This window comes from Phocoena sinus, chromosome 1 (genome assembly GCF_008692025.1).
Source record: "Phocoena sinus isolate mPhoSin1 chromosome 1, mPhoSin1.pri, whole genome shotgun sequence".
NCBI classification, from domain to species: Eukaryota; Metazoa; Chordata; class Mammalia; order Artiodactyla; family Phocoenidae; genus Phocoena; species Phocoena sinus.
In genome coordinates, this window is record NC_045763.1 from 123,202,167 (window position 1) to 123,224,865 (window position 22,699).

A 22,699-nucleotide genomic window follows, 5' to 3' on the forward strand; every position below is an offset into this window, starting at 1 on the left:
TTACAGTAGTATCTGCCTTGGGCTTCCCAATCCTGTGGGGAGATGGATGAGGTAATGTATGTCCCTGCTTTATTTATTTTTATTTATTTATTTATTTATTTATTTTGCGGTACGCGGGCCTTTCACTGTTGTGGCCCCTCCCGTTGCGGAGCACAGGCTCTGGACGCGCAGGCTCAGCGGCCATGGCTCACGGGCCCAGCTGCTCCGCGGCATGTGGGATCTTCCGGGACCGGGGCACGAGCCCGTGTCCCCTGCATTGGCAGGCGGACTCTCAACCACTGCGCCACCAGGGAAGCCCATCCCTGCTTTATTGATAAGGAAGACAGTTGTAGGAGCTGGGCAGAGCCAACCCTGGCAGGACTGGGACTCTTTCCTTCCACAAAAATCCTTTCCCCTTCCCACCCTCTTACCTAAAGCTTTCTTTTCCCCTCCCTCCATCTGCCCCTTCCTTCTTCCTCCCAGTTGCCTCAGCACTGGGGGAGGGGGTGGACTTGTTGGGAGAAAACTGAGTTTCTGTTTTTGAAAGTTCAGAGTGTTAGGTTCCATAAATGCCAGGACTGAGAGCATTCCTAGAGACGCCTTCGGAGGGGGAAAAAAAAAAGTGATCACATCTTCTTTTGTCTGTCTTTATTCTTCATTCAACAGCAGGTTTTTTTTGTTTTTTTGACCGCGCTGTGTGGCATGTGGGATCTTAGTTCCCCGACCAGGGACCGAACCTGCGTGTCCTGCATTGGAAGCGCAGAGTCTTAACCACTGGACTGCCAGGGAGGTCCCAACAGCAGGTTTTTTATTCCAAGGAGAAGGATGTCTACCCATCTGCTTTATGGCGGAAGCTCAGAAGAACTGGTCACAGGAGAACTTTGCTGCAGCCGTCCTGGCCCTCATTCTTGGGTCTTCCGTGGTGGTCTGAGGTCTCTGTAAGGTTGTGTTAGCTAAACGCTCTCAGTGCCCTTTCAGTCAAGGGGCTAGGACCCCAGACTCCCAGAAAACTTCTCTTGTTTCCTCCTCCTGGGCTCCCCCTACCTGGCTCGGCCCATCATCTGCTCTGTGCTTTGCAGGAAGGAGGAGACGGTTACTGTCTACCCTGCAGACGTGGTGCTCTTCGAAGGGATCCTGGCCTTCTACTCCCAGGAAGTGCGAGACCTGTTCCAGATGAAGCTTTTCGTGGACACAGATGCGGACACCCGGCTCTCCCGCAGAGGTGCGTTCCAAAAGCCTCTGATGGCCCTGTTGGTCGCCTGTGACAGGCCCCTGCCCTCCCCGATTCTGGGGTCCGTGCCTTCCCTGAGGCAGCCTTGTGGCTGCCTCGTGGCTGCGTAGCCCAGCCCAACTGAGTCAGTCTAGCCCCAGGGATGTCCTGTTGCCCAAACATTTGGTGACATTTGAGAAGGGATTAGTCACTTACTGTTTCAGATAACAAAAAGCTTGTGAGGTCACAGAGATGACATAAGAAGTTCACGTTTTGGTTTTGCTGGGGAAAAGTTTGGTTAAGTGCTCAGTTCCTTATGATTTACCCACAGGTGTCATAATCAAGATGGGAACTCACTGTAGGACATCTGGGGGGTGGACAGGAACACCCTCTGCCTGCAACTCTGGGCAGCTGGTCCCACCTGCCCGCTTCTTTCGCCCTTTGCTTTCCGGAAAGTTCTGTGGAGGTTCGGTCACTCAGTCCACCCAGCTCGGGAGCAAAGTCAGTTGTTATCTCTGCAGGCCTTCCTTCCACGAGTGCTGAAGACACCAAACTGCTTGCTGGTGGGAGAGCGGAGCCTGTGAATTCAGCTCTGCGGGACATGAAGCAGAGGGCTTGCTTCTGCCAGAGAGCTCGGGAGGCTTTGTGGGGGAAGTGGGTTGTGGACTTGGATGTGGCGGGGTGATGGCCTAGGCAGCCCAGGAAGGCATATACCGCAAACAGAGACACCATGGCTTGTTAGGACTGTCTTGCTGATCTGGGCAACAGGTAGGGCTGTCGCCCGTGGGTGGTGTGAGGGGGAATGGAGAGTTGGGGAGAGATGAGAAAGGTTCCTAGCAGAGTTAGAGCTGACCGGACCCCAGCCAAGGCAGCGGGGTGTGGGTGACTGAGGAGAGGGATGAAAGCTGACTTAAGGTTTGAGTCCCCATCGTGCAGAAGAGGAGTGACACAGGAAACGCCAGGGTTAGCTCCTAGTCGCAGAGCAAGTCATTGGCAGAGTCAAATTTCATAAGCTGCAGCCCAGAGCCTTCTGACCTCAAAGTCTGTGAAGTTTCCTCTTTTCCGGTTCATGAAACAGATTTTTAGTTTATCCAGTTCAGTACTCTTGTCACAAGAACTATAAGTGGAAATGGCAGAATCTAGAAAAATGACTCCCTGGGTTTTACCCTCCTAAGAAGTAATAGGAGTCACACTCTTTTAAGTCAGGGGAGCTGTACTTCCCCTCCCCGGTGGTGTCGGGCAGTGGGAGTAACCTGATGGAAAAAAGGAGAATTCTAGTCCCAGCAGAGCCCCTTGCTAGCTTTGTGACTTTGGTGCCTCTTGTGACCTCCCAGGCATGGGTTTTTTTATTTAAATGGGTAATATGAAGGAGACAGGCCTGTTTTTTAGGGTTACACAGGCCAGGTTAGAATTTCATGATATTTTTTGACAGATAATTGAGGCTTGAGCCTGACAATTGCTTATGCATCTGCCCCAGGGTCTGGTTTATCACCTTCATCCACAAACCCAGGTCCTACCTAGGCTGATCTGCTCGGATGTCCATATTAGCTTGCCAAATTTGGGAGGCACCACTGGGGGGAAAATTGGAGTCAGATGAACTGGACATTATTTAAATCCTGGTTTCACCGTTGAGTAGATGTGTGACCTTGGGCAGATTATGGGTTTTTTTGTTTGTTTGTTTTTTGGTTTTTTTACATCTTTATTGGGGTATAATTGCTTTACAATGGTGTGTTAGTTTCTGCTGTATAACAAAGTGAATCAGTTATACATATACATATGTTCCCATATCTCTTCCCCAGATTATGTTTTAATCTCTTTGTACCTTATTTTCCTATTGGTTGATCATGTAAGGATTAGTTAGTACTCCTGGGATAGTTGTGCCGATCAGAGGTAATGCAGGTAAAACGCCTGGTGGTGGCATTAGTCGATAAATACCCATGTGACAGATCAGAAACCTGCTTCACCTGAGATGATGATGTTATGTTTTCCAAGTGTTCTCTCAGGCCTTGTCAGAACCTCTTGAGTAGTCATGTCCTGAGGAGCTGGTGACACCTGGGTTGGTAGCATCATTAGTCCAGCAGGTGGTACTAAAATCCCAGGGGATGGAGTGATGCCTGAGGGTGGAGCGAGTGCAAGAAATTGCATAGGAAATTAGAACCGCGTTTTGTGGAGGGGCAACATCCTTGGACTCTGATTCATTCAAACAAGTAATCCTAGGGTAGATTAAACAGAAACTTCTCCCTCCTTTTCTTGTGCTGAGATCCTTAAGTGAAATGGGGGAGAGACCTGAGGTGATGGTGGCCTTCTCTGGGGATTTCTTAGGGTCAGTTCTCTTCACCCCCTGCCTTCCCTGGTGCCCCCGGGGCAGGTCGCTGCCTTCTTTCCGTTCCGCTGTCTTGTCACGTCACCCACTGCTTAGTCACTCTCAGCAAAAGCTGTTTCTACACATTCACTCTCTGTCCACCTAGGACAAAATACATGCCTGGCATGTGCTTTGTGGGTAAGGGAGAGGGAGGGAGGGTTAGTCGGGAGCTGTGGGGCAAAAGAACATTCCTGGAGACTTGAGTGAGCGCTACGATTTCACCTGTCTGTGGGTTACATCCTCCTGGGCACATTCCAGGTTGACCCTCATGTGGGAGGGAGGTCTGCATCAAGTCTCATAGCCTTGGAAGTCGGAAGGACTTCCTTCCTTCCCAGGGACCCCCTTGTATTTCTAGGGAATTGGTTTCCTCCCAGCAAAGCTTGCCTTTGCCTTCCCTCTCTTATATGCATTTAACCAACCCTTGAATTAGGGACAGGGGAGACGAGAGGCGGGGGCCCTGAGACTGCTGACCCCTCGTCTCTCCCGCCATGGCTCTCTGTGCCCAGTTTACACGGAGTTAGGGCTGCAGTGAGCCTTGGCATAGTCAGTGTGTTCTTTTACTAGAGTAACACATCTCCTCAACGAATTTTTAAAGTGAATTGACAGCCATGGAGGAATTGTGTTTATTCTGGGTCCTCTTCTACATTTGGTTCTCAGCTTCGGCTGATGTGAAGCAGCATTAGCTGATTGGGAAGGGCTGAGTGGAGGCCAAGCAGGGAAGGGTAGACCTGTCGTTTCCTGCCCTTTACCCTGCAAGGCCCCTCTGAGAGGGCCTATCTCAGCCCAGCAAATGTGCCAAGGCCAGAGTGATGACAAGGAAGCTGGTTTTAAGTCCCTGGAGTGTCCGGTTTGTGCCAAGACCTTGTTCTGCCTTAGTTGTTGGCTTCGCCCCGTTTCCTGACTGAGGAGGAGGGCGTTTCATTGCAGTGAACTGGCTGGCCCCGAGCTGTCCTTGGCTTAAGGAGGGGGCCCGTCTGTTTAAGGTAATAATTCGATGGAAGGCTCTTGGGAGCGGAGGTGGGCGAAGCCTTGCGTCTGGGCAACGTGCCGACCCACTGCCATCTCCTTTTCCAGGGTGGAAGCTGGAGGATGTCTCCTGCCTGTCTTCCTGTTTCTCCCTCTCCATCCTGTCTTTCCACGTGTCCGCCCTCCACCTCCTGCACTGCAGCCCCCCCCCGCACCACCACCCCACCTTCCCAGCTGCTCTGAGGGACTCCCACCCCCACTGGGTCCAGCCTGCTCACCTGAGTTCACAGTTCCCATCCTTCCGATACGACAGTCTGCTGTCTCAGGGAGCCATCCCCCTCCCGGAGCTTCCTCAGTTCCTGTTGTCTTCATAGAAATTTAGGCTTGTTGAATACACATCATGTACCAGCCACGGTGCTGAAGCGTTTTATGGATATCTCCCTGTCTTCCTAAGTGACCGCTTTGTGAGAAAGTTGCTATTATGGGCTCTGCTTTACAGTCAAGGAAAATGAGCTCCAAAGATGTTAAGTAACTTGTCTAAGGCCACAGAGGTAGTAGCTAATGGGGTCAGGATTCAAACTGGGTCAGTTTTGCCCCCATCACTGTAGCTGATGGGGCAAGAAGTGGCTTCGGGCTTCAGCGGTCGCAGGTGTGACTCACCTGCGTCCACTGCTTTCTCCCTGGTACGTTCCTGTCTCCCGTGACATGACAGGTGATGCTCTCGGGTCTGCAAGACACAAGAGAGCTGCAGGCCTGGGCCAAGGGCAGTGGCAGAGCGATGTGAAAGGGGAGTGAGTGTGTGTGTGTGTGTGTGTGTCTGTGTTCTGGGGGAAGGACAGAGGTTCCCACAGTGCTGAAGCTGTCAGCAGTTGTGTGAAATGCACGTCTTGTGAAACAAACCCGGCATCAGGCATTTGCAGGGCTTTTGAGTCAAAGCTGCTTAATAAGTGCGGGCGTGTGTTTGCTTTTTTCCCCCCAGCTCTGATACCCTTTTGGTCTGGCTTCTTTTTTTCTTTGGACCTTATCTGGAGACGTGTGAAGAGCTGGAGGCCGCATGGGCTGTGTGTTTTGGTGAGCTCGGCCCGTTGGCCTGAGTGCCCGAGCTCTTGGAGGCCCATGGGGCTGAGCCACGTGGCACCTGTTGGGGCTCCTACTTGGCCGAGCGTCCCTGGCAGAGCAGCGGCGGTGGCAGCTGGAGCAGGGCCTTGTGTCCAAATGCCTGAGAAGACCATTTCCTGGCTGGGCTGGGTGCACAGGCGGCAGGGTTTGTGAGGCAAATCCTGACGATTTAGGGACCAACCAACCGTTTTATTGCCAGGGCTCATGCGGGGGGGAAAACTCCTTGTGATTTGAGGAGCTGGTAGAGAAGTCAGTGGCGACAGCAGTATATTTGTTACCCGGGTTTCTGGAATGGGGTCTTCCTGACAGTTTTCTAGCCATCTGATCGTGCAGACTTCATGCCAGCCTGGACCAAAACCACAGGCTCTCCCTGTTACCTGCCCTTCCCCACGTGCGTGCGTTCCTGTGCGCATGCCTGCACGTAAACACAGAATTATTTACAGACGTGGCTTTCCAGAAATTCACTTACAAGTATTCCCTATGTTTGTTTAGAGTTTCATCCCACACTGAAACGATTACCTGAGAAATGATTGAGGGGAGCTGAGAGCCCATTGCAAATGACTGTAGATGGATTTGATACCCTTTTGGGGTAGGAGGGAAAGGGTTAATAGCCAAGATTGAAAACATTTGTAGGGAGGGGCTGTTTTTGATTATGGAACTCAAACTCACTTGCTGAGTTTGGGAGAAACTCAGGCCCAGGGAGCTTAGTGTACAGTGGCGGAACAAGGATTCTGGACACTTTTCCGTGTTTTGATGAAAGACTGTATTAAAAGCAGTGTTTGTTGCAAGTCCCTGAATAACAGCACCCCCAGGAGGAAGAAGGTAGAAGATGGTGAGTTTGGGTCCATCTGGGCAGCTTCACAGCTCCAGCCCATGGTTTCTTACACCATGGTTTTCTCATCTTTCACTAAGAGGTCTTCCCTTTGCAGACCTCTGTGCTTGAGGTGGGCAGGAGTGGCTGACCACAGCTGGGCCCTCTGTCCCACTTCTACCCCCTGTAGGGGCTCAAGTGTGGGTGGGAGCCGGGCAGGTGGAGGTGGCACATCAGCAGAGGGTTGCCACCCTGAACACAGGTAAGTGTAAGGGCACGGGATCAGGGTGGGCAAAGGAGAAGTCTCCGGGCAACCCGCACCCTTTTCCAGGAAGCCCCACCACCTCTCTGGGCCCGATCCACTTCCTATTATGAGTTTGTCCTGCCTTTTTCTGGGGTTCTCAATGAAGTTTTATTTGGGTCAAATGTTGCTTGAAACCAGAAGACGATAGGCCTTTCCTGGAAAACCTCTTGCTTTGGAGAGCATAGCTGGATTTGACTGTAGCAAGATGTGAAAATGCAACTTGTTTTTCCCAAAGCGGCTGCTGACTGGCTCTCGGTCAAGTCTCTTAGGCATCCGGCTTGTGAATCATCCAGAGTCATTGCGAATCATCCAGAGTCATTGCGAAGCCTGTGTGATCCTGGTCGGCCTCGTGAAAGGCGGACATGTATTGACTCATGCACTCTTTTCTTGATTCTTGTTTTTCCTTCTCTTCTAGTATTAAGGGACATCAGCGAAAGAGGGAGGGACCTTGAGCAGATTTTATCTCAGTACATTACATTCGTCAAGCCTGCCTTTGAGGAATTCTGCTTGCCAGTGAGTTGTGTTCTTGTTTTTCATTGAATTTAGTCTTTAAAATGTAATCAAACAAATAAAGGTCTGTAAGTTGAGCTCCCTGGCTGGGATTTCACTCATTCCCTCCTCTATCCTCAAGTCCCAAGAAAGGGCAGCCTTTGGTGCTTTGTTTCCTATCACTGTGTTCTCCAAGAGCTCTGTCCTGCCACTCTTTTTCTGGGGTACCCCTTCAGGATCCTGCTGTCTGATTCCAGCAAGCTGTACACTTCTTGCTTGGTAGGCTCATGGTGTGAGACTACCTTTGAGACCACCTCATGGTGTGAGACCCTTTATCGAGGGTGCATCAGTATCCCAGGATAGACTTAGCCACTTGGGTCTTCAGAAGGTCTGTGATGGTTGGAGTACTGGTGTAGGAGGCCTCAGCTACAAGGTATTCCCTTCTGAATCTCTTCTGCCACTACATCTGAGCCCCGTTTCGAGCTTGTCGTTGGTCCCCGTGTAAGTTCCCATTTGGGAGGTTCGCCATATTGGAACAGGCTTCTGTACTGCCCTAGCACGGGCTCTGTCAGGCCTCCCCACGGCAGCTGGGAACTCTCTAGTGAGGTGGCTTTCAGAGAAGGAAGGGTGAGGACGGTGGAATTCTCAGCTTTTAGCGAATCAGCCCTCAGCCTAGGAGACACCCCAGCTTCTTCATGAAAGACCTGCGAACGTTGAGGGAAGACCTCAGGGACATGAGGTTTGGAGTGGTGGGGTTAAGTTCTGAGAGAAAGCGAGAGAGGTTGGGTCTTTGTCTTGTCTTGGGTGATGCCTTCAGGGAGATGAGAGGTGTAGAGTGTGGCCGAGTGTGGGGATTTCTCTGCTTTGCCTAATAATTAACTTCTTTTTCCTCCCATGGAAAAATATGATCCCAAACCGTCTTTCTTTTTTCATTTTTATTGGAGTATAATTGCCTTACAATGTTGTGTTAGTTTCTGCTGTACAATGAAGTGAATCAGCTATACGTGTACCTATATCCCCTCCCTCTTAGATCCCTGCCATCCCTCCCATCTAGGTCACCACCTAGAGCAGCGAGCTGAGCTCCCTGTGCTATGCAGCAGCTTCCCACTAGCTCTCTATTTTACACATGGTAGTGTATATATGTCAGTCCCAATCTCCCAATTCATCCACCGCACCCCACCCCTGCCCATCCCCCCCACCCCGGGGGGCCTCTTTGTTTCTTTAAGTCTGTTAGTGGGTTTTGCATCAAAACAGACTTGACATTTGTTTCAGCCTGGAACCAGGCAGACTTCGAGTCAGACTGAGTAACGCCGATGCCCTGTTCATTCCCCTGGAGAGGATTGGGTCACAGGATTAGGTTTCTGGGAAGAGGGCAGAACTGGCTGTGGAGCTGTGAAATTCTATCCATCCATCTGAGGACGTCTCCTGCTCTTTTTAACTTAATAATAAAAATACAGGGCTTCCCTGGTGGCGCAGTGGTTGAGGGTCCGTCTGCCGATGCAGGGGACGCGGGTTCGTGCCCCAATCTGGGAAGAGAAGATCCCACATGCTGCGGAGCGGCTGGGCCCGTGAGCCATGGCCACTGAGCCTGCGTGTCCGGAGCCTGTGCTCCACAACGGGAGAGGCCACAACAGTGAGAGGCCCACGTACTGAAAAAAAAAAAAAAAGAATACAAAGTAAACTGATTACTGAACATACATTAGAGTTTACTGCCAACTTTCTGCTGTTTAACTTATTTGTAATGGAGCTCAGAATTTTACGTAAATATTTTCTAGGTTGTTCTACCTGTTCCTCCTGTCCAGCCACTCAGCTCAGGGAAAAGCAGCTCATTCCCACGTCAACCAGGAACTTGGGCCTGATAAATTGTCGGCCTGGTTCAAGTTGGGCATCAGTCGCAATTCAACAGTTGTAGCGTGGAAGCTGCACGGAGTACAGATGCCCATGTCCTAAGGCATCGTTTATGTGGTCTCACCAGGACACAAGTTATTTGTAAAATGGTCCACAAAATGTCAGTAAACTTTACAAACAAAAAGAGAGTCTGTGGGCTTGTTTTTCTTTCCTTTTTTTAAGGCTGTGTCATAACAGAGCCAGGGAAAGTGGTCATCAATGGCGATTACTTCTTTTTGGGTTTACCCTCGTGCTAGATAAACTGTGTATAGAAATCCAAGGTGAATTGCTCCCCTTTAAGTTTGGTCTTACTAACTGATGGATTTCCTCGTGGTGAAGAGGCAATTATATATTTGGTTTCAAAGACCACGTTCTGTGTGCAGATTGTAAGCTGAAACAATGTTAGATGCTAGTGAGAACTCAGGGAAAAGCCGATTTATTATAAATTAGATAACGTGGATAAAATGTGTTCTGTTTAAAGCCACAAGCTTCTGCTCTCTGGGATTGGTAGAAGGCTGGCCCTTTCCCCACATTCCCTTAGAAGAGGGGTTTGGTCCAGCTTCTCTCTTTAATGCATTGTAATGCATTTAATGCATTGTAAATATCTTTCTCCACAGACAAAGAAATATGCTGATGTGATCATTCCTAGAGGTGCAGATAATCTAGGTGAGTCCTCATGGGGTGCCATCCCGTGGGGCATAACTTCTACCCTTTGTCAGTTATACTTTGGAGTAGGATGTGGTAACCAGACAAGGCTCTATAGATGTGGTTGAGCCACTGGCTGCTGCTGTGAGCCAGAAAAGTGTTTATACCTATGCATCTGGCCTCGGGGACAGGCCCCTGTGAATATGCGTGTACGTAAATGGGGACAGGCGTGAACTTGTGCTTCTCTGGCAACAATCAGAGGGCAATAGATTACCTTCTACTGTCATTCCCAGTGATGATACCTGGCTGCCTTGTATCTGAGGCCATTTTTTTAGCAAAAGTAGATTTCCTTCTTAATCTAATTTAGAATGACCTGCCACTAAGGTAGCCTTTCCTAAAGGGAAAGGGATTTCTACCGCTAGTGCATTTATGCGTTCGCTTTGACTTGTCTAGAAAGTAGGACTATCCCTGGACCTAGGCATAGTGGGGCAGAGTTGAATTGTGAGAATACCCTGTCTTCTCATTCTCTTTATCATTTATTTCAGTTTTCCTCTGTTTAAAAAGTAAAATTTTTGCCGAGCCTTTTGGGAGTTAGTCACAGCAGTGAAAATTTCACTGTGTATTTCTTAAGGACAAGGCCGTTTTCATTTACATTGCCACCGTGCGCTCATCACATCCAGGACAATTAATATTGACTTAATCTCCTTTAACTTTCCTCAGCCTTTCTTTGTTTTTTATGACGCTGACATTTTTGAGGAGTACAGGCCCATTGATTTGTAGAACGGCACTCAGCTTGGGTTTGCTTTTGTGCCCCCATGATTAACTTCAGCTTATATAGTCTGGAGAATACCCTGGGGGAGGGGTGTTCTTGGGGCATCACCTCAGAGAGCACTTGATGTTTATCCCATTTTGGGTGATGTTAACATTGATCATTTGCTTGAATCATATGATTTATTTCCAAGGCTAAGGAAAGAGAGTCCCATTTGACCTTTGGAGGAGAGGGCCTTCTGTGGGGGTCCCTGTCCTTGGGATGGGGAGCTGCATGGGATGGGGACCCAGTGGAAGGGTCTCACAGCTAACTGATGGTGTCAGAGCGAAGGCCAGACCTCATGTCTACAGAATTTGGGTCGATTGCTTTCATCCAGTCCGTGCCTCTGATCCTGTTCTACGTTGTCCTACTCCGAGAATGCCCCTGCGGGGGTCATATTAGCCCCGATGGAGGCTTGGGGAGGTGGCGTGACCTGCTCGCAAGCAGCAGAGCCAGCTTCCTGGAACAGTTTTTAGCCTTTGGTTCCTGAGTGCCGTCCACCCAAACAGACACACAGCCCCACAGACGTGCTCCCACCCTCCCCGTGTCCCTAACACTCTTCTGGTCTCTGCCCCACAGTGGCCATCAACCTCATCGTGCAGCACATCCAGGACATCCTGAACGGAGGGCTCTCCAAACGGCAGACCAACGGCTATCTCAATGGCTATACCCCTTCACGCAAGAGGCAGGCCTCGGAGTCCAGCAGCCGGCCGCACTGACCCCCGTCTCCTCAGACCCTGGCCCCGATCTCCAAGGGACAGGAGGAGGGGGCAGGAGGCACTGTGCATCTATACATATGGTTTCCTATGACATTGCTGTATTTAAGAAAACACCATGGAGATGAAATGCCTTTTTTTTTTTTTTTTTTTTTGGTACTTCGGAGCAGCGAAATGAAACAGAACTTGACCCTGAGCTTAAATGACAAACTGTGCCAACTACTACTGGTGATGCCTAATTATGACTTCAACGTGTAACCAGTTATAAATACATACATATATATATATATAGAAAAGGATCTATTTTTGTGTAAATGTACAAATACTGTACAGCTGTTTGCCGTAAGTATTCTGCAGGAGGGCCTGTACTTGAGTGTGTTTTGGGGGCTGGAGCTGGAGTTTCACCAAAGGGAAGTTGCCTGGTGGGTTCCAGGTGGGGCAGGCTCAGGCATCTGGGAGGGAGGCTCACGGCTCGCGGCTCTCAGTGTCTGTGGGTCTCGTTGGAAGTGGAGATTGGAACTTTTGATCGCTTCCCCTGCCAGATGCCACCTTCTTGGTGCTGGAGCTTTAGGATAATGTTAATGAGAGATCCTCTTTTCTTTTTCTTTTTCTTTTTTTTTTTTTTTTTTTTTTTGAGTTGAAATTAGACCTCAACTCAAAACTCAAACTCAGGGAAGGGGCCCACTGAGGGGAACGAGTCTTCTGCGTTTTCTTCTTGCCCCTGCCCACCTCAGGCTGCTCTGGTAGCTCCACACTTCCTTCCTTACTCACCCGCTTCTCAGTCTCTCCGAAAGCTAGAGCTGCCTCGCTCTCCTTCCCTGGTGGGGATGTGACGGGGTCGCTTCCTGACTGAGTGGGGAAGGAGGGAGTGGGACTATGCCTGTCGTATCGTCTGAGATGCTGGTGCCTCCCAGGGAAGTCACCCATGAGATTCCTTGGGCTGTCCCCCAAGCTGTGGAGTGCACAGTGGACCCTTGCAGTCTGGGCTTCGGTTGAGGGCCTCTGCTGGCAGCCTGCCCCTCACAGGGTGGCAAGAGAGCTCTGCCGTGTAGGGAGCCTGTAGCTTTTGTTCCCCGAGGCGTGGGGATTTGCAGCGAGGTGAGGATAACGGGGACCATCACTGGCAGCATCACAGCCACATTGATTGACTTATTTACCACGCTGCCGCGTCACTTGGCAGCTGCCGGAAACGAGGGGCGGGGAAGGGGAGTGGCGTTTTTTTTTGTTTGTTTGTTTTTTTGCGATACGCGGGCCTCTCACTGTTGTGGCCTCTCCCGTTGCAGAGCTCAGGCTCCAGACGCGCAGGCTCAGCGGCCATGGCTCACGGGCCCAGGCGCTCCGCAGCATGTGGGATCTTCCCGGACCGGGGCACGAACCCGTGTCCCCCGCATTGCAGGCGGACTCTCAACCACTGTGCCATCAGGGAAGCCTGGGAGTGGCGTTTTTAAGTCACAAGTTGGAGTCTTGGGCTGAAAACATTTGGGGTGGAGAATTCCAGCTTTTCCGAGGGCTCCCTCTTGGTGAAAACTTCCTTCTTTGCAAGAAGTACGGATTCCTGAAGATTCCTGGTGGGGAGGGGTGGAGGAAGCAGGGGACCAAACGAGAAGGAGGAGGTGTAATTATAGAGGCCTGAAGCGTCACCTTTTAACTGCAGAAGAGCCAGAAGCTTTTCACCTCAGTGCGTTCCATCTCAGTGCTCGGTAGGCTATGCCCTTAGTTACTCCCTTGTGACTGCCACAGCCTGAAACATTTTGGGGAACGCTTCTCCTTCCATTGCTTTCATAGCCCCTTGAGCCGTTCAGATGAACTGATGCTGTTAACTCTAGTCACACGGAAGCAAGCAGCACCGTGCAGTTTGCCTCCCCTTTTCTGGACTCCATTTGACTGTAACTCCGTTGGGCTGTGTCAAAAAGTCAAACCTAATCCCCAGCAGGGCTTTGCCACCCCTGAGACCTTCAGGAGACTGTGCTGCAGGCTCTGAGGGAGCCCCCCAAGGGCAGCAGCTGCCTGGTTGGAGAAGGGGAGGGTCCTGAGGTGCTTGCTCTGAAGGCCGGTACCTGGCGGGATGGCCAAGTTCTGGAGTGCGTGTTTCCGAGTCAGTATTGATTATCTTTCCAGTCATGCCTTGTGCGGTTCTGAGATGAAGGGTAGATGGCAGGATCCTGAGGACCCAGGGGTCTCCTGCCTTGTTGGGTGGGGCCTGTCTGTGCTCAGGGGAAGCCCGTCCCTGTCTGGGAGAGCCTCGGCCCTTCGGTGGTAGCATGGTCAACTTTACTTGAAGCTCCCAGGTGCCAAACCATTCAGTGCCTTGGCTGTCTATCCCACTGCCTTGGAAGATGGATTCTTCTCATCTCTGAGCCTTGAGTTACTTAGCCGCTTCCTCATCTACTCCTGGTGTTGGGACCAAGCCTCCAGTGTCTCCGAATAGCCCTGTCCTCGCTGGAAGCAGCTCTAGGGCTGCCCCGCCTCTGGGTAAAACCATCACCAATTCTTGGTGTCTTGGTTGGGGGCTCACTGGGCCGTGCTGACGACTCCTCTGGTTCTGTGACATAGTACGTCTGGGTCCAGGAGGGGACGGGAAGCTCTGCCTTTGTGTGGTGACCCCAGCGTTTAGCCAACCGAGTATCTGAATTTGAGCTTTCTATGTGGCCAATCCCGGACTTGGTATTTTAAGAGTCACTGGATCTCTGATTCCATTGGAGAGTCAGATAGAGCCATTAGGCCAGAAATCATGACATGAGTCACCTGGGTACCCTTTGCTGTCCAGGGAGGCGACATGGATGAGCAGCGTGGGGCAATGTTGGTCGTGTGTACCTGGGAGTCTCTCGTCTTCAGAGATAACCCGGTGGTGCTTGCTTCTCCCAGGCTGCGCAGGAATTGTCCAAGGACCATGTGTTTAGGGAACAGGCATTGTGTCGTGGGAAGGCCTGATCCCAAGCTCCTTCACCCCAGTGGAGCTTCTGCTCCCTGGGTTTCTTCTTCCTGGGCAGCCTGAGACCAATAGGGGCAGAGAGCTGGCAGTGTGTATACGGAAGATGCAGTGTTGTGACCTCAGGTGTCCTTTGATTTGGAATGGATAGGGTAGGCCCTCAAAGAGGCAGCGGTCTCTGAAGAACAGGCTGGGGAGGGTGGCAGGGAAAGGTCCCCGGTTCACCCTTCAGAACCTGTTGTCTCTGCAGCAACCCACTGTGGTCTTGGCTGCTGGGCAGTCAAGGACACTGGCTTCTTGCCTCTCCTGGGCTGGCTTGGACACTTGTCTCTGTGTCCAGGGTGGGTTGCCAGTCTCATGAGGCCACTAGGTCAGGCTAAGGCTTGTGTGCGGGAGGGACTGGAGCCCAGCTCGTTTGTGTATCACCTCCTTTGCTGTCCTGGTGAGGTTTCCCTGATTTGACATCCTTGACCAGCACTAGGGCCCAAGGCTATTGGAGGGAAGTAGTAGCCTCTTGCAGGGAAGTGTTTTCCTCTGCCCTGGAGTCTCCCACCTGCCTGTCCACAACCATGTGGGTGAGGCGGGCTGGGGAGATTCTGGGTCCCGGGGCTGGGCTTCTGAGAAGGGCTGACTGGACCTCTCTGCCACTCCTCTCCTTCACCCTGACCTCAGGGTGGAGTGGGGAAAGTCTCGGTGTCCGGGCAAACGAGAGGGAGAACAGGCTGAGGAAACCGTCGGGGTGAGCCTGGCGCTGAGTCCCCTTTGATCTTGGTCTCTGGGCCTTCTTCGGCCCTCCTGGGGCAGGGGGCTGGCTACAGGTCAGCATCTGGCCACCCTTAGAGGCAGTGAGTGCCTAGCCAGTCCTGCCTTAGGAACAGAGTGAGTGGTAAATAAAGACGTAGGCTTTTCTTTTGTCTCTTAGATGCTTGCGCTTCCCCCTTTTCTTTCTACTGCCCTGCCTTTACTGTTAGCAGTTACATAAATGACCACATACTCTGTACTTTGCTGTAAATAAAGACTGAACAGAAAAGAACCCACTCTTGCCTTCTTTGTGGTGCTTGGGCCGGAGGAACAGTGGCTGAGGCCAGCGAGCTGAAGGGAAAGTAGCGCCTCCAGGCCTTCGCTGTGTGGATAGGGGCACCAGCCTGCTGTCACCATGCCTCCCCTCCTGGGCTGCACCCAGGCCACCATGTGTGCACTTGTGTGTTTCTGCTCTGCTTCTGAAGCCAGGTCAAGATTCCTGGGAGGCTTCTCTTCGCTGGCTCTGGCCGGCTCTGCTCCCTCTGAGGTCATCGGGTTTGTGCAGTCTCCTCCCTTCCTGCCCTCCCTTCCCCATCCCTTCCTCAACTTTCACAATAAAAGCCAGAACAAAACCTTCTAAATAAAGAAAACTGTATTGGGGTTGGGTGGAGGAAAGTTGACATTGTGACAATGTGAACAACTTCAGGTTGAATTCACATACGTATATAATTAAAGTAGTTGGCTTTTGTGCTCCTTGTAGCACCCCGGCTCTTCCCTCCGGCCCCCCCTTTTCTCAGCTTCCCTTTCATCCCTTCACCTGCTGCCTCCCAGGCACCCAATGACCCTCATTGATGTGCGGAGTTGCCCTGCTATTTCCAGCCACTTGTTCCAAGGACAGAGGCAAACCCTTCAAGGAATTCAGATCCAAAAGAACTTGGATTTAAGGGGAATCCATCCTCAGAAGGCCGCTGTGTTTTCACATAACACTTAGGTGTGTGTTATCAAGCTCGATTATTACCTGCAGGCAGATGAAGACGTGAGTCGTGGTTGTGCAAGCCGCTTTAGCTGCGATCCAGTTTGCTCTGTGCGTTGCTCTCACATTTCCCCTATCTGTGGACCACGTCTGGAGTCCAAGCTTTGCTTGGGACTCTGTTCATTTCTCAGAATTCAGTTCTGCTTCCTTGTTGTAATTTGAGGCACAGTTGTGCAGGCCAGTGAAGCCCTTGAGCGATTTGCTCTGCCTCCCACCCGCCTGTCACAGCATCCTTTGAGCCACTTTCCGCTCTGCATCCTGGACTCACGCTTTTGACGAGTGAGTGCTGCTTTAATCAAACCACGTCGGCTCAGACTGAAAGAAACCTGTTAGGACATGCGTAAAAGTTTTAAAGACAAGAGGTGGAGAAGGAGACCTAGGATGTGGGAAAGCTTTGAGAGGATGGGACCATAGGGATTGATTTCTTTCATCATCTGGTTCTGGGGGCTGTTTAGATTTCTATTTTAAAACAGAGTTTAAACACATTTGCTAAAACCCAGAATGAAGTTAACCTTCCTGCTAAATCTTGGGCTATACCTGCATATATGCTTATGTATATTTTCAATTACACCATGAACTAAAATAACAAACTAGCCAACTGAATCAATTTAAAGCTAGGACTAAAGATTTATCTAGACATATCTCCTCAGATGAACGGATGGAGCTTAAGGGTGGGAGAACATGAAACTGTGCCTTACGCAAACTCATTTCTCGCACAGTCCAATCCTTGGCATCCCCTTTTACAATGAGGATTTGCTGGGACTAGGTCAGTGGCGCCCGTGATGCAGGGGATGAAAATGGCCTGGGGTTCACCACGGTGTTACGTGCTGACTGCCCTGGGCCAGGGAAAGCCAGCCTGGCCTCTGCCTTACAAGCTCATGTGCTTCATGGGGTTTTATCTGACAAGCCCAGGACGCTCTCACTAAGGGAATTAGAGTTGAGGATATTTCCAGATTCCTCTTTATCAGTGAGCACCATGTGCACCACGTACTTTCTTTTCAGTTCTTGAAATTTCCCAATTTTCATGATAACACTCACATCAGACTTTTCCAGCCTTCAAACAGTCCTGCAAAGTATGTTAGGAATGCGGTCCTGCTCCAGTTCTACCGAGGAAGCTAGGAAGTAGGACGTGCTGTCGGAGGAGGCTGCCTGGTGCGTGTCTGCCATCTAGTGGTGGAACTCAGTTCTCAACTGGGGTTGGGGGTTGCCTTGGGTTGTGGGACTAATATTATTTGCTTGGCTATCACGGTTTCTAAGAGAATGGTCAGAGGGCCTAGAAGTCTAACTACTTCTGATGTGATTCTTTTTTTCCTTTTTTTTTCCTGGAAGATCTTTATTAAAGCCTTCACTAAGGCAGGTAGGAGCATCAGCTCCTACTTCTTAGTTTCTCTGTTGCTGCAGTCTACTCTAGTGGTTCCCCAAGCTGGCCATCACCATCACTGGGGCTTGATAAAGACACTACTGTGATCCATTCCTGAGAATTCTGATTCTGTAGGTCTAGGGAGAGGGTCTTTTATAACAAACTACAGGTGAGTCAGATGAATAGGCAGAGTTGGAAACCCAGGACCTTGTGTATTTAATCGCGTAGACCGTTTAAATCTGTGATGTTCACAGCACTGGAGAGCCCATTTCTCCTGAAAATGTCATCTGTGCTGTTTAAAGCCCTTCGCTGCCTGCATGGGGACTGGGAAGGGGCGTTAAAGGCTGCTCAGAAGCTCATTCAAGTCCAGCACTGCCTCTTAGGCTGTAAGACACTCTCCACCCCCCCAGCCCCCCCCAAAACCCGGCACCAGGAGACACTAAACTACGGCTGCATGTCTGCCCTGGGAAAGTTCCTAGGATGTCCTGGGAGCAGGGCAAGCTTTTAGAGGTCATCTAGTCCAGTGCCTTCAAGCATGCTTTTAGTCATGGAGCCCTTCATGAAGTCTTCCTTGAAGTCTCAATGTGAAAAGCAGAAAAGCAGCTTCTCCCTTGAGAATTCTCAGGGTTTTCTTTGAAGCCATTGAAGTCAAAGCCCTTCATATTACAGATGAGGAACGTAGGGCCCAGAGGCCAAACGACTGGGTCCAGATCCTACTATTGACTGGGCTGTAGGTCTGCAGTGGACTTGATTTCAGGGTTGGAAACAAAAGTCCCTCCTCCTGTAGTCCTTTAGAGCTTCTCCAGGGCAGGCATTGGTGGTAGAAGTTGGGGTGGATCACTGCCATTGGACTGATTCTTCTTTTTTTTTTTTTTTTTGCGGTACGCGGGCCTCTCACTGCTGTGGCCTCTCCCGTTGCGGAGCACAGGCTCCAGACGCGCAGGCTCAGCGGCCATGGCTCACGGGCCCAGCCGCTCTGCGGCATGTGGGATCCTCCCGGACTGGGGCACGAACCCGCGTTCCCTGCATTGGCCGGCGGACTCTCAACCACTGCGCCACCAGGGAAGCCCTGGACTGACTCTGTGTGGCAGCTACAGGAAGAAGGACCTGGGTGGGTGGAAGGCAGGAGAATGAAGAGAGAGAATCGAACTTCTTTTAAAAATTATGTTTGGTTAGTTGGGGGTCAGCTGAGTTCTGTAAAAGGGATTCCACCTTCTGCTCAATGATTTGAGTGTTGTCTGGCTTCAAGTCAAAGGGAGACTTCAAGCCTGTTGGGGGAAATCACTGCGGAGTTGACAGATCTAGTTTAAATGTTGACTCTTTCACGTAATGGCTGTGTGGTCTTGTGCAGCCTGTACTCTAGGGATAAGGACCCCTGCTTTGCTCAGTGTTGAATGAGAGCTTGTACACAGGCAGGACTGCCTGGGTATAAAGTGTCCAGGGAGTGGCGGCTGTCTTTATACTCTTAGTAATTGGGCTGCAGTGGGTGAGACTGAGTTCCTAGAAGGCTTTTTCTTAGTAGCTCAGGGCATCTGGGAGAGGCTGGCTGGCTTGGGGAATAATTCCTAAACCAGATTTCTCTGTAGCTACTGCTGGAGCCCTGCCCCAGGGCTAATCTCAGAGTTGCCAGAGGAGGGTTTAGCGAAACCACAAATAGGATATTTTGATGCAAAGACCACCCAATAGGTTCAGAGCTTTAGCCTGCCCCCAGGGCTATGAGCCTCCCAGGCTGAAACCCACCCATTTCTGGCACTCTTGTTGACCCTGACACCTCCCAGGGGTGTGAGGCTCAGAGATGGGAGTTGGATTCAGGGGTGGAATAAGGAGGGATATCTGTTGTACATATCATTTAGGTATTTAAAATGGATCCAAATACTTGATGGTGTGCTTTTTAGGACCTCAAAATTGTTGACTATCCAGAAGCCTTGGCACCAAAACAAAGGGGTCAGATATTATGTTCTCTTGTTCTGTAGCTGAAGAGTCTGTCTGTGGGGCAAACAAGCTGAGGGGCGGCACTGGGCATCTCCAGTGGGACAGCCTACGTTGTCCTGGCAGCCCCTTCAGGGTTAGGGGTCCCCCCTGGTACTCCAGCCCATGAAAGTGCCTTGTCTTTCTTGATTAGGGTTTTCAGTCTTTTTTTGTGCCATGGACCCCTCTAGCAGTCTAAGGACACCTGTCAGAATAATGTTTTTACACCTATGAAATAACATCCAAAGAAATTTAAGAAAATAAATTATACTGAAACACAGTGACCAAAATATAAAACCAAATCTGTGATACGTGTGCTTCTTTATTAACACATCAGATAACAAGATTCAGTGGCCAGTCTAATAACTGCTACATGGTATCATAGTGATGGAACTAAATCATATTTTGAAATTCTGCGACAACTGTAAGGTGTTAGGAACATAACTCTGATTTCTATTGCTGACAAACAAGTCCAACTAATATTCATTCCTGTGGTTTGTTTCCTACATTCATAATGGAAGGAAAGGCTAAAATTTCAAGTAGAGGCCAGTGAAAATAAAGATGTAAATTTTAAAGATCATAGACCACCTGAATTCTGCCCAAGGCTTCTGTCCTAATCCTCAGATTAAGAAACACTGGTCTAGATCCAAATCTTCCAGGTCACCTGGTGACTAAGGTAGACGAATTTGTCTCCTTTTACTATGTGTCTTGAGTTGAGTGAGTCAGGACCCAGCCATGGCACTGGGCTTCTTGTGTGACAGCTGTCTGGGTGCTGGCCAGTGGACACACAAGAAGCAACCCCAATGTAATTGAAAATGTTCTTGAAACCGCACTTAAAAGAGTAAAAAGAAGGTGAAATTAATTTTAACATTATATTTTATTTAACCCAGTATATCCAAAATACCATTATTTCAACATGTAATCTATGTAAACGTTACTCATATCTTGCATTTTCTTTTTTTTGTACAAAGTCTTCATTATCTAGTGTCTGTCGCACACTCACAGCACATCTTGATTTGGACTGGGCACATTTCAAGGGCTCAATGGCTACGTGGCTAGTGGCTGCCTTACTGGACAGTGCAGGTCAGTACAGTTAGAATTATATTGTGTTTGGGTCAGGCAAGGGCTCCCGTTAAATACTCTCTTTTTACCAAAGTGGGTACTGGGGTCCAGAGAGAGGAAGTGACCTGCCCAAGATCATGGCTAGTTAACTAGAGAACCAGGCCTTGATTAGGCCTTTGTCTAGTGGGGCTTCTGCCTTCATGTTACCCTTCAGGAAAGATTACATTTTTCCAGTCCTGGGTTCCAAAGGCCTTGAGCTTTTCAGGAGTGGCCTAAGTGTTGGGAGTGCCCCCTCTGAAAGCCCGTGGAGAGGGCTAGGAAAACAGCCAAAGAGAGAAAATCCTGGAGGAGTGAAGGGCTCAAGGGCTCAGTGATGACAGAAGTGGAGGGTGACCTCACAGCAGGAAGAACATATGTTGGTTCAGCAATGGATGAGGATGAAATAACCAATTCAGAGTGGAGGGAGATAAAAAGAAAACTGTTGAAAAAGAATATAAGGCAAAATCTTTGAGATGATATTGAATAGATGGGGAACACAAAAAATCCATTTATCACACAGAGGTCCAAAGGAGATGATTATGAAATGGAAGGCAGAAATGACTGGTAATGAAAGGAGAAAAGGGGGAAATCCCAGAATCTTCTGGCTTTTTTCCTAAATACAGATAAGGGAAGACACCAGGGAATTGTCTTCACCGCAGCTCGGTCACTAGGTAGAGATGCTGCATGCTTGTCCACGGTACTGTCTGCGTGTGTAAAAAGTTGTCTTTCCTGCATGGGGAGCTCCTTGAGAGCATAGAGCATGTCTGGCTACTCTTAGTATCCCCACCCAAAGCTTGGCATGGCTTAGCTCTGCCACAGAGCAGGTGTTTGACAAACTTTTGAAAAACAAAGGGGAATAAATGAATGAGGGAGGAGAGCTCTGCATGTAGTGCAAGATGGGCACAGAGTCAGGGAACCTCATCCGGTCTGAGCTTCCACTCTTTCCTTGGGATGTTGGCAAGTCACATCACCTCTCCTGCCAGGCCTCTCCATCTGAGAAATGAGAGACTCCTCTCTGCCCTCCTTAACTTAGTGGTTTAGTAGATCATGTGAAAGAACAGCTATAACATGAATTAGAGCAATAAAAGCTGTCATACAAACATAAACTGTGTTATTTATTTTCAGTGGAAAGTGTGACTAGGCCAAAGTGGTATTAAGAAATGATCAAGTTGGACTCAGACAAATGTGTGGGTGAGGAAAATAAGATGTCTGTACATAGCCAGAAAGGAGGTGAGAGCAGATGAAAACAGCAAAGTGGATTAATGGAGTGAAAGCCTGTGTCAGCCACTCGGAGAGTGTGGCTATGGGACAGTGTCCGTGAACCTGCAGGAAGCAGGAAGACAATGTTTGTTTCTTTACCTCTGGTCAGAGTGTCAACCTGTCACAGGATCTAACCTTCCCAAAGTCTGAGAAGTAGCTCCACCATACCAAGCATCACTGAAAGAGGCTCTGTCAGTTAGGATTAGGTTCAGTTGCATATAACAACAAAACAAACAAACGAAGCGCCCCAAATAATTGGCTTTAAGCAAGGTAGTTTATTTTTCTCACAAAAGAAGTCTAGGGACTGGAGGTTCAAGGCAAATATGGTGGTTTCATCATGTTGCCAGGGACTCAGACCTCTGTTTCTATCATCAGCACTTGGTTTATATTTTCAAGATTACTTTGTGTTCCAAAAAGGCTGCTAGAGCTCCAGTCAACAGGTTTGCATTCCATACAGAAGGAGGAAAAGAAGGACATGGCTTATTCTTGTTAAGAAAGACTTTTCAGGAGTACCACACACTTCTGCTGATATCTCATTGGCCAGAGCTTAGCCTATGTCTGTATCTACGTGCTAGGGAGATTGAGAAATGTGGTCTTTTAGCTGAGTCATTCCTACTCTGCGTAAAATAGAAATGTGCAAAGATAATAGAAGAAAAAAGACCAATCAAACATGACAAGTTCTCAATAAATGATAGCTGTTAATGTAATTTTTTGTTTTGTTTTTTAAAAAGGAGTTATGAAGGTATAAGTGACATAAGCTGCACATATTTAAAGTTTACAGTTAGATAAAATTTGACATGTATATATTCATGAAACCATCATCACAATCAAGATAGTAAATATATCCATCATTCCCTGAAGTTTCCTCATAAGCCTCCTTCCTCCTCTTCCCCCAAGTAACTATTGCTTGGTTTTCTCACTATAGACTATTTTGTATTTTCTAGAATTTTATATAAGTGGAGTCACACACTATGTACTCCTTTTTTTTGGTCTGGTTTTTTCACTCAGCAT

General features: G+C 49.4%; 1 protein-coding gene across 2 annotated transcripts in view; it reads left to right on the forward strand.

The window, feature by feature from the left end:
- The window catches only part of UCK2 (uridine-cytidine kinase 2), a 71,532-nt gene extending 59,587 nt beyond the window's left edge, over positions 1 to 11,945 (forward strand). For both annotated transcript variants that reach the window (XM_032652137.1, XM_032652145.1), the window contains exons 4-7: positions 1,059 to 1,201; positions 7,167 to 7,264; positions 9,745 to 9,793; positions 11,160 to 11,945. In XM_032652137.1, coding sequence (XP_032508028.1) covers positions 1,059 to 1,201; positions 7,167 to 7,264; positions 9,745 to 9,793; positions 11,160 to 11,299 — 430 coding nt within the window. In that variant the 3' untranslated portion in view covers positions 11,300 to 11,945. The remainder of the gene's footprint in view (positions 1 to 1,058; positions 1,202 to 7,166; positions 7,265 to 9,744; positions 9,794 to 11,159) is intronic.
- The last annotated feature ends 10,754 nt before the right edge of the window (positions 11,946 to 22,699 follow it).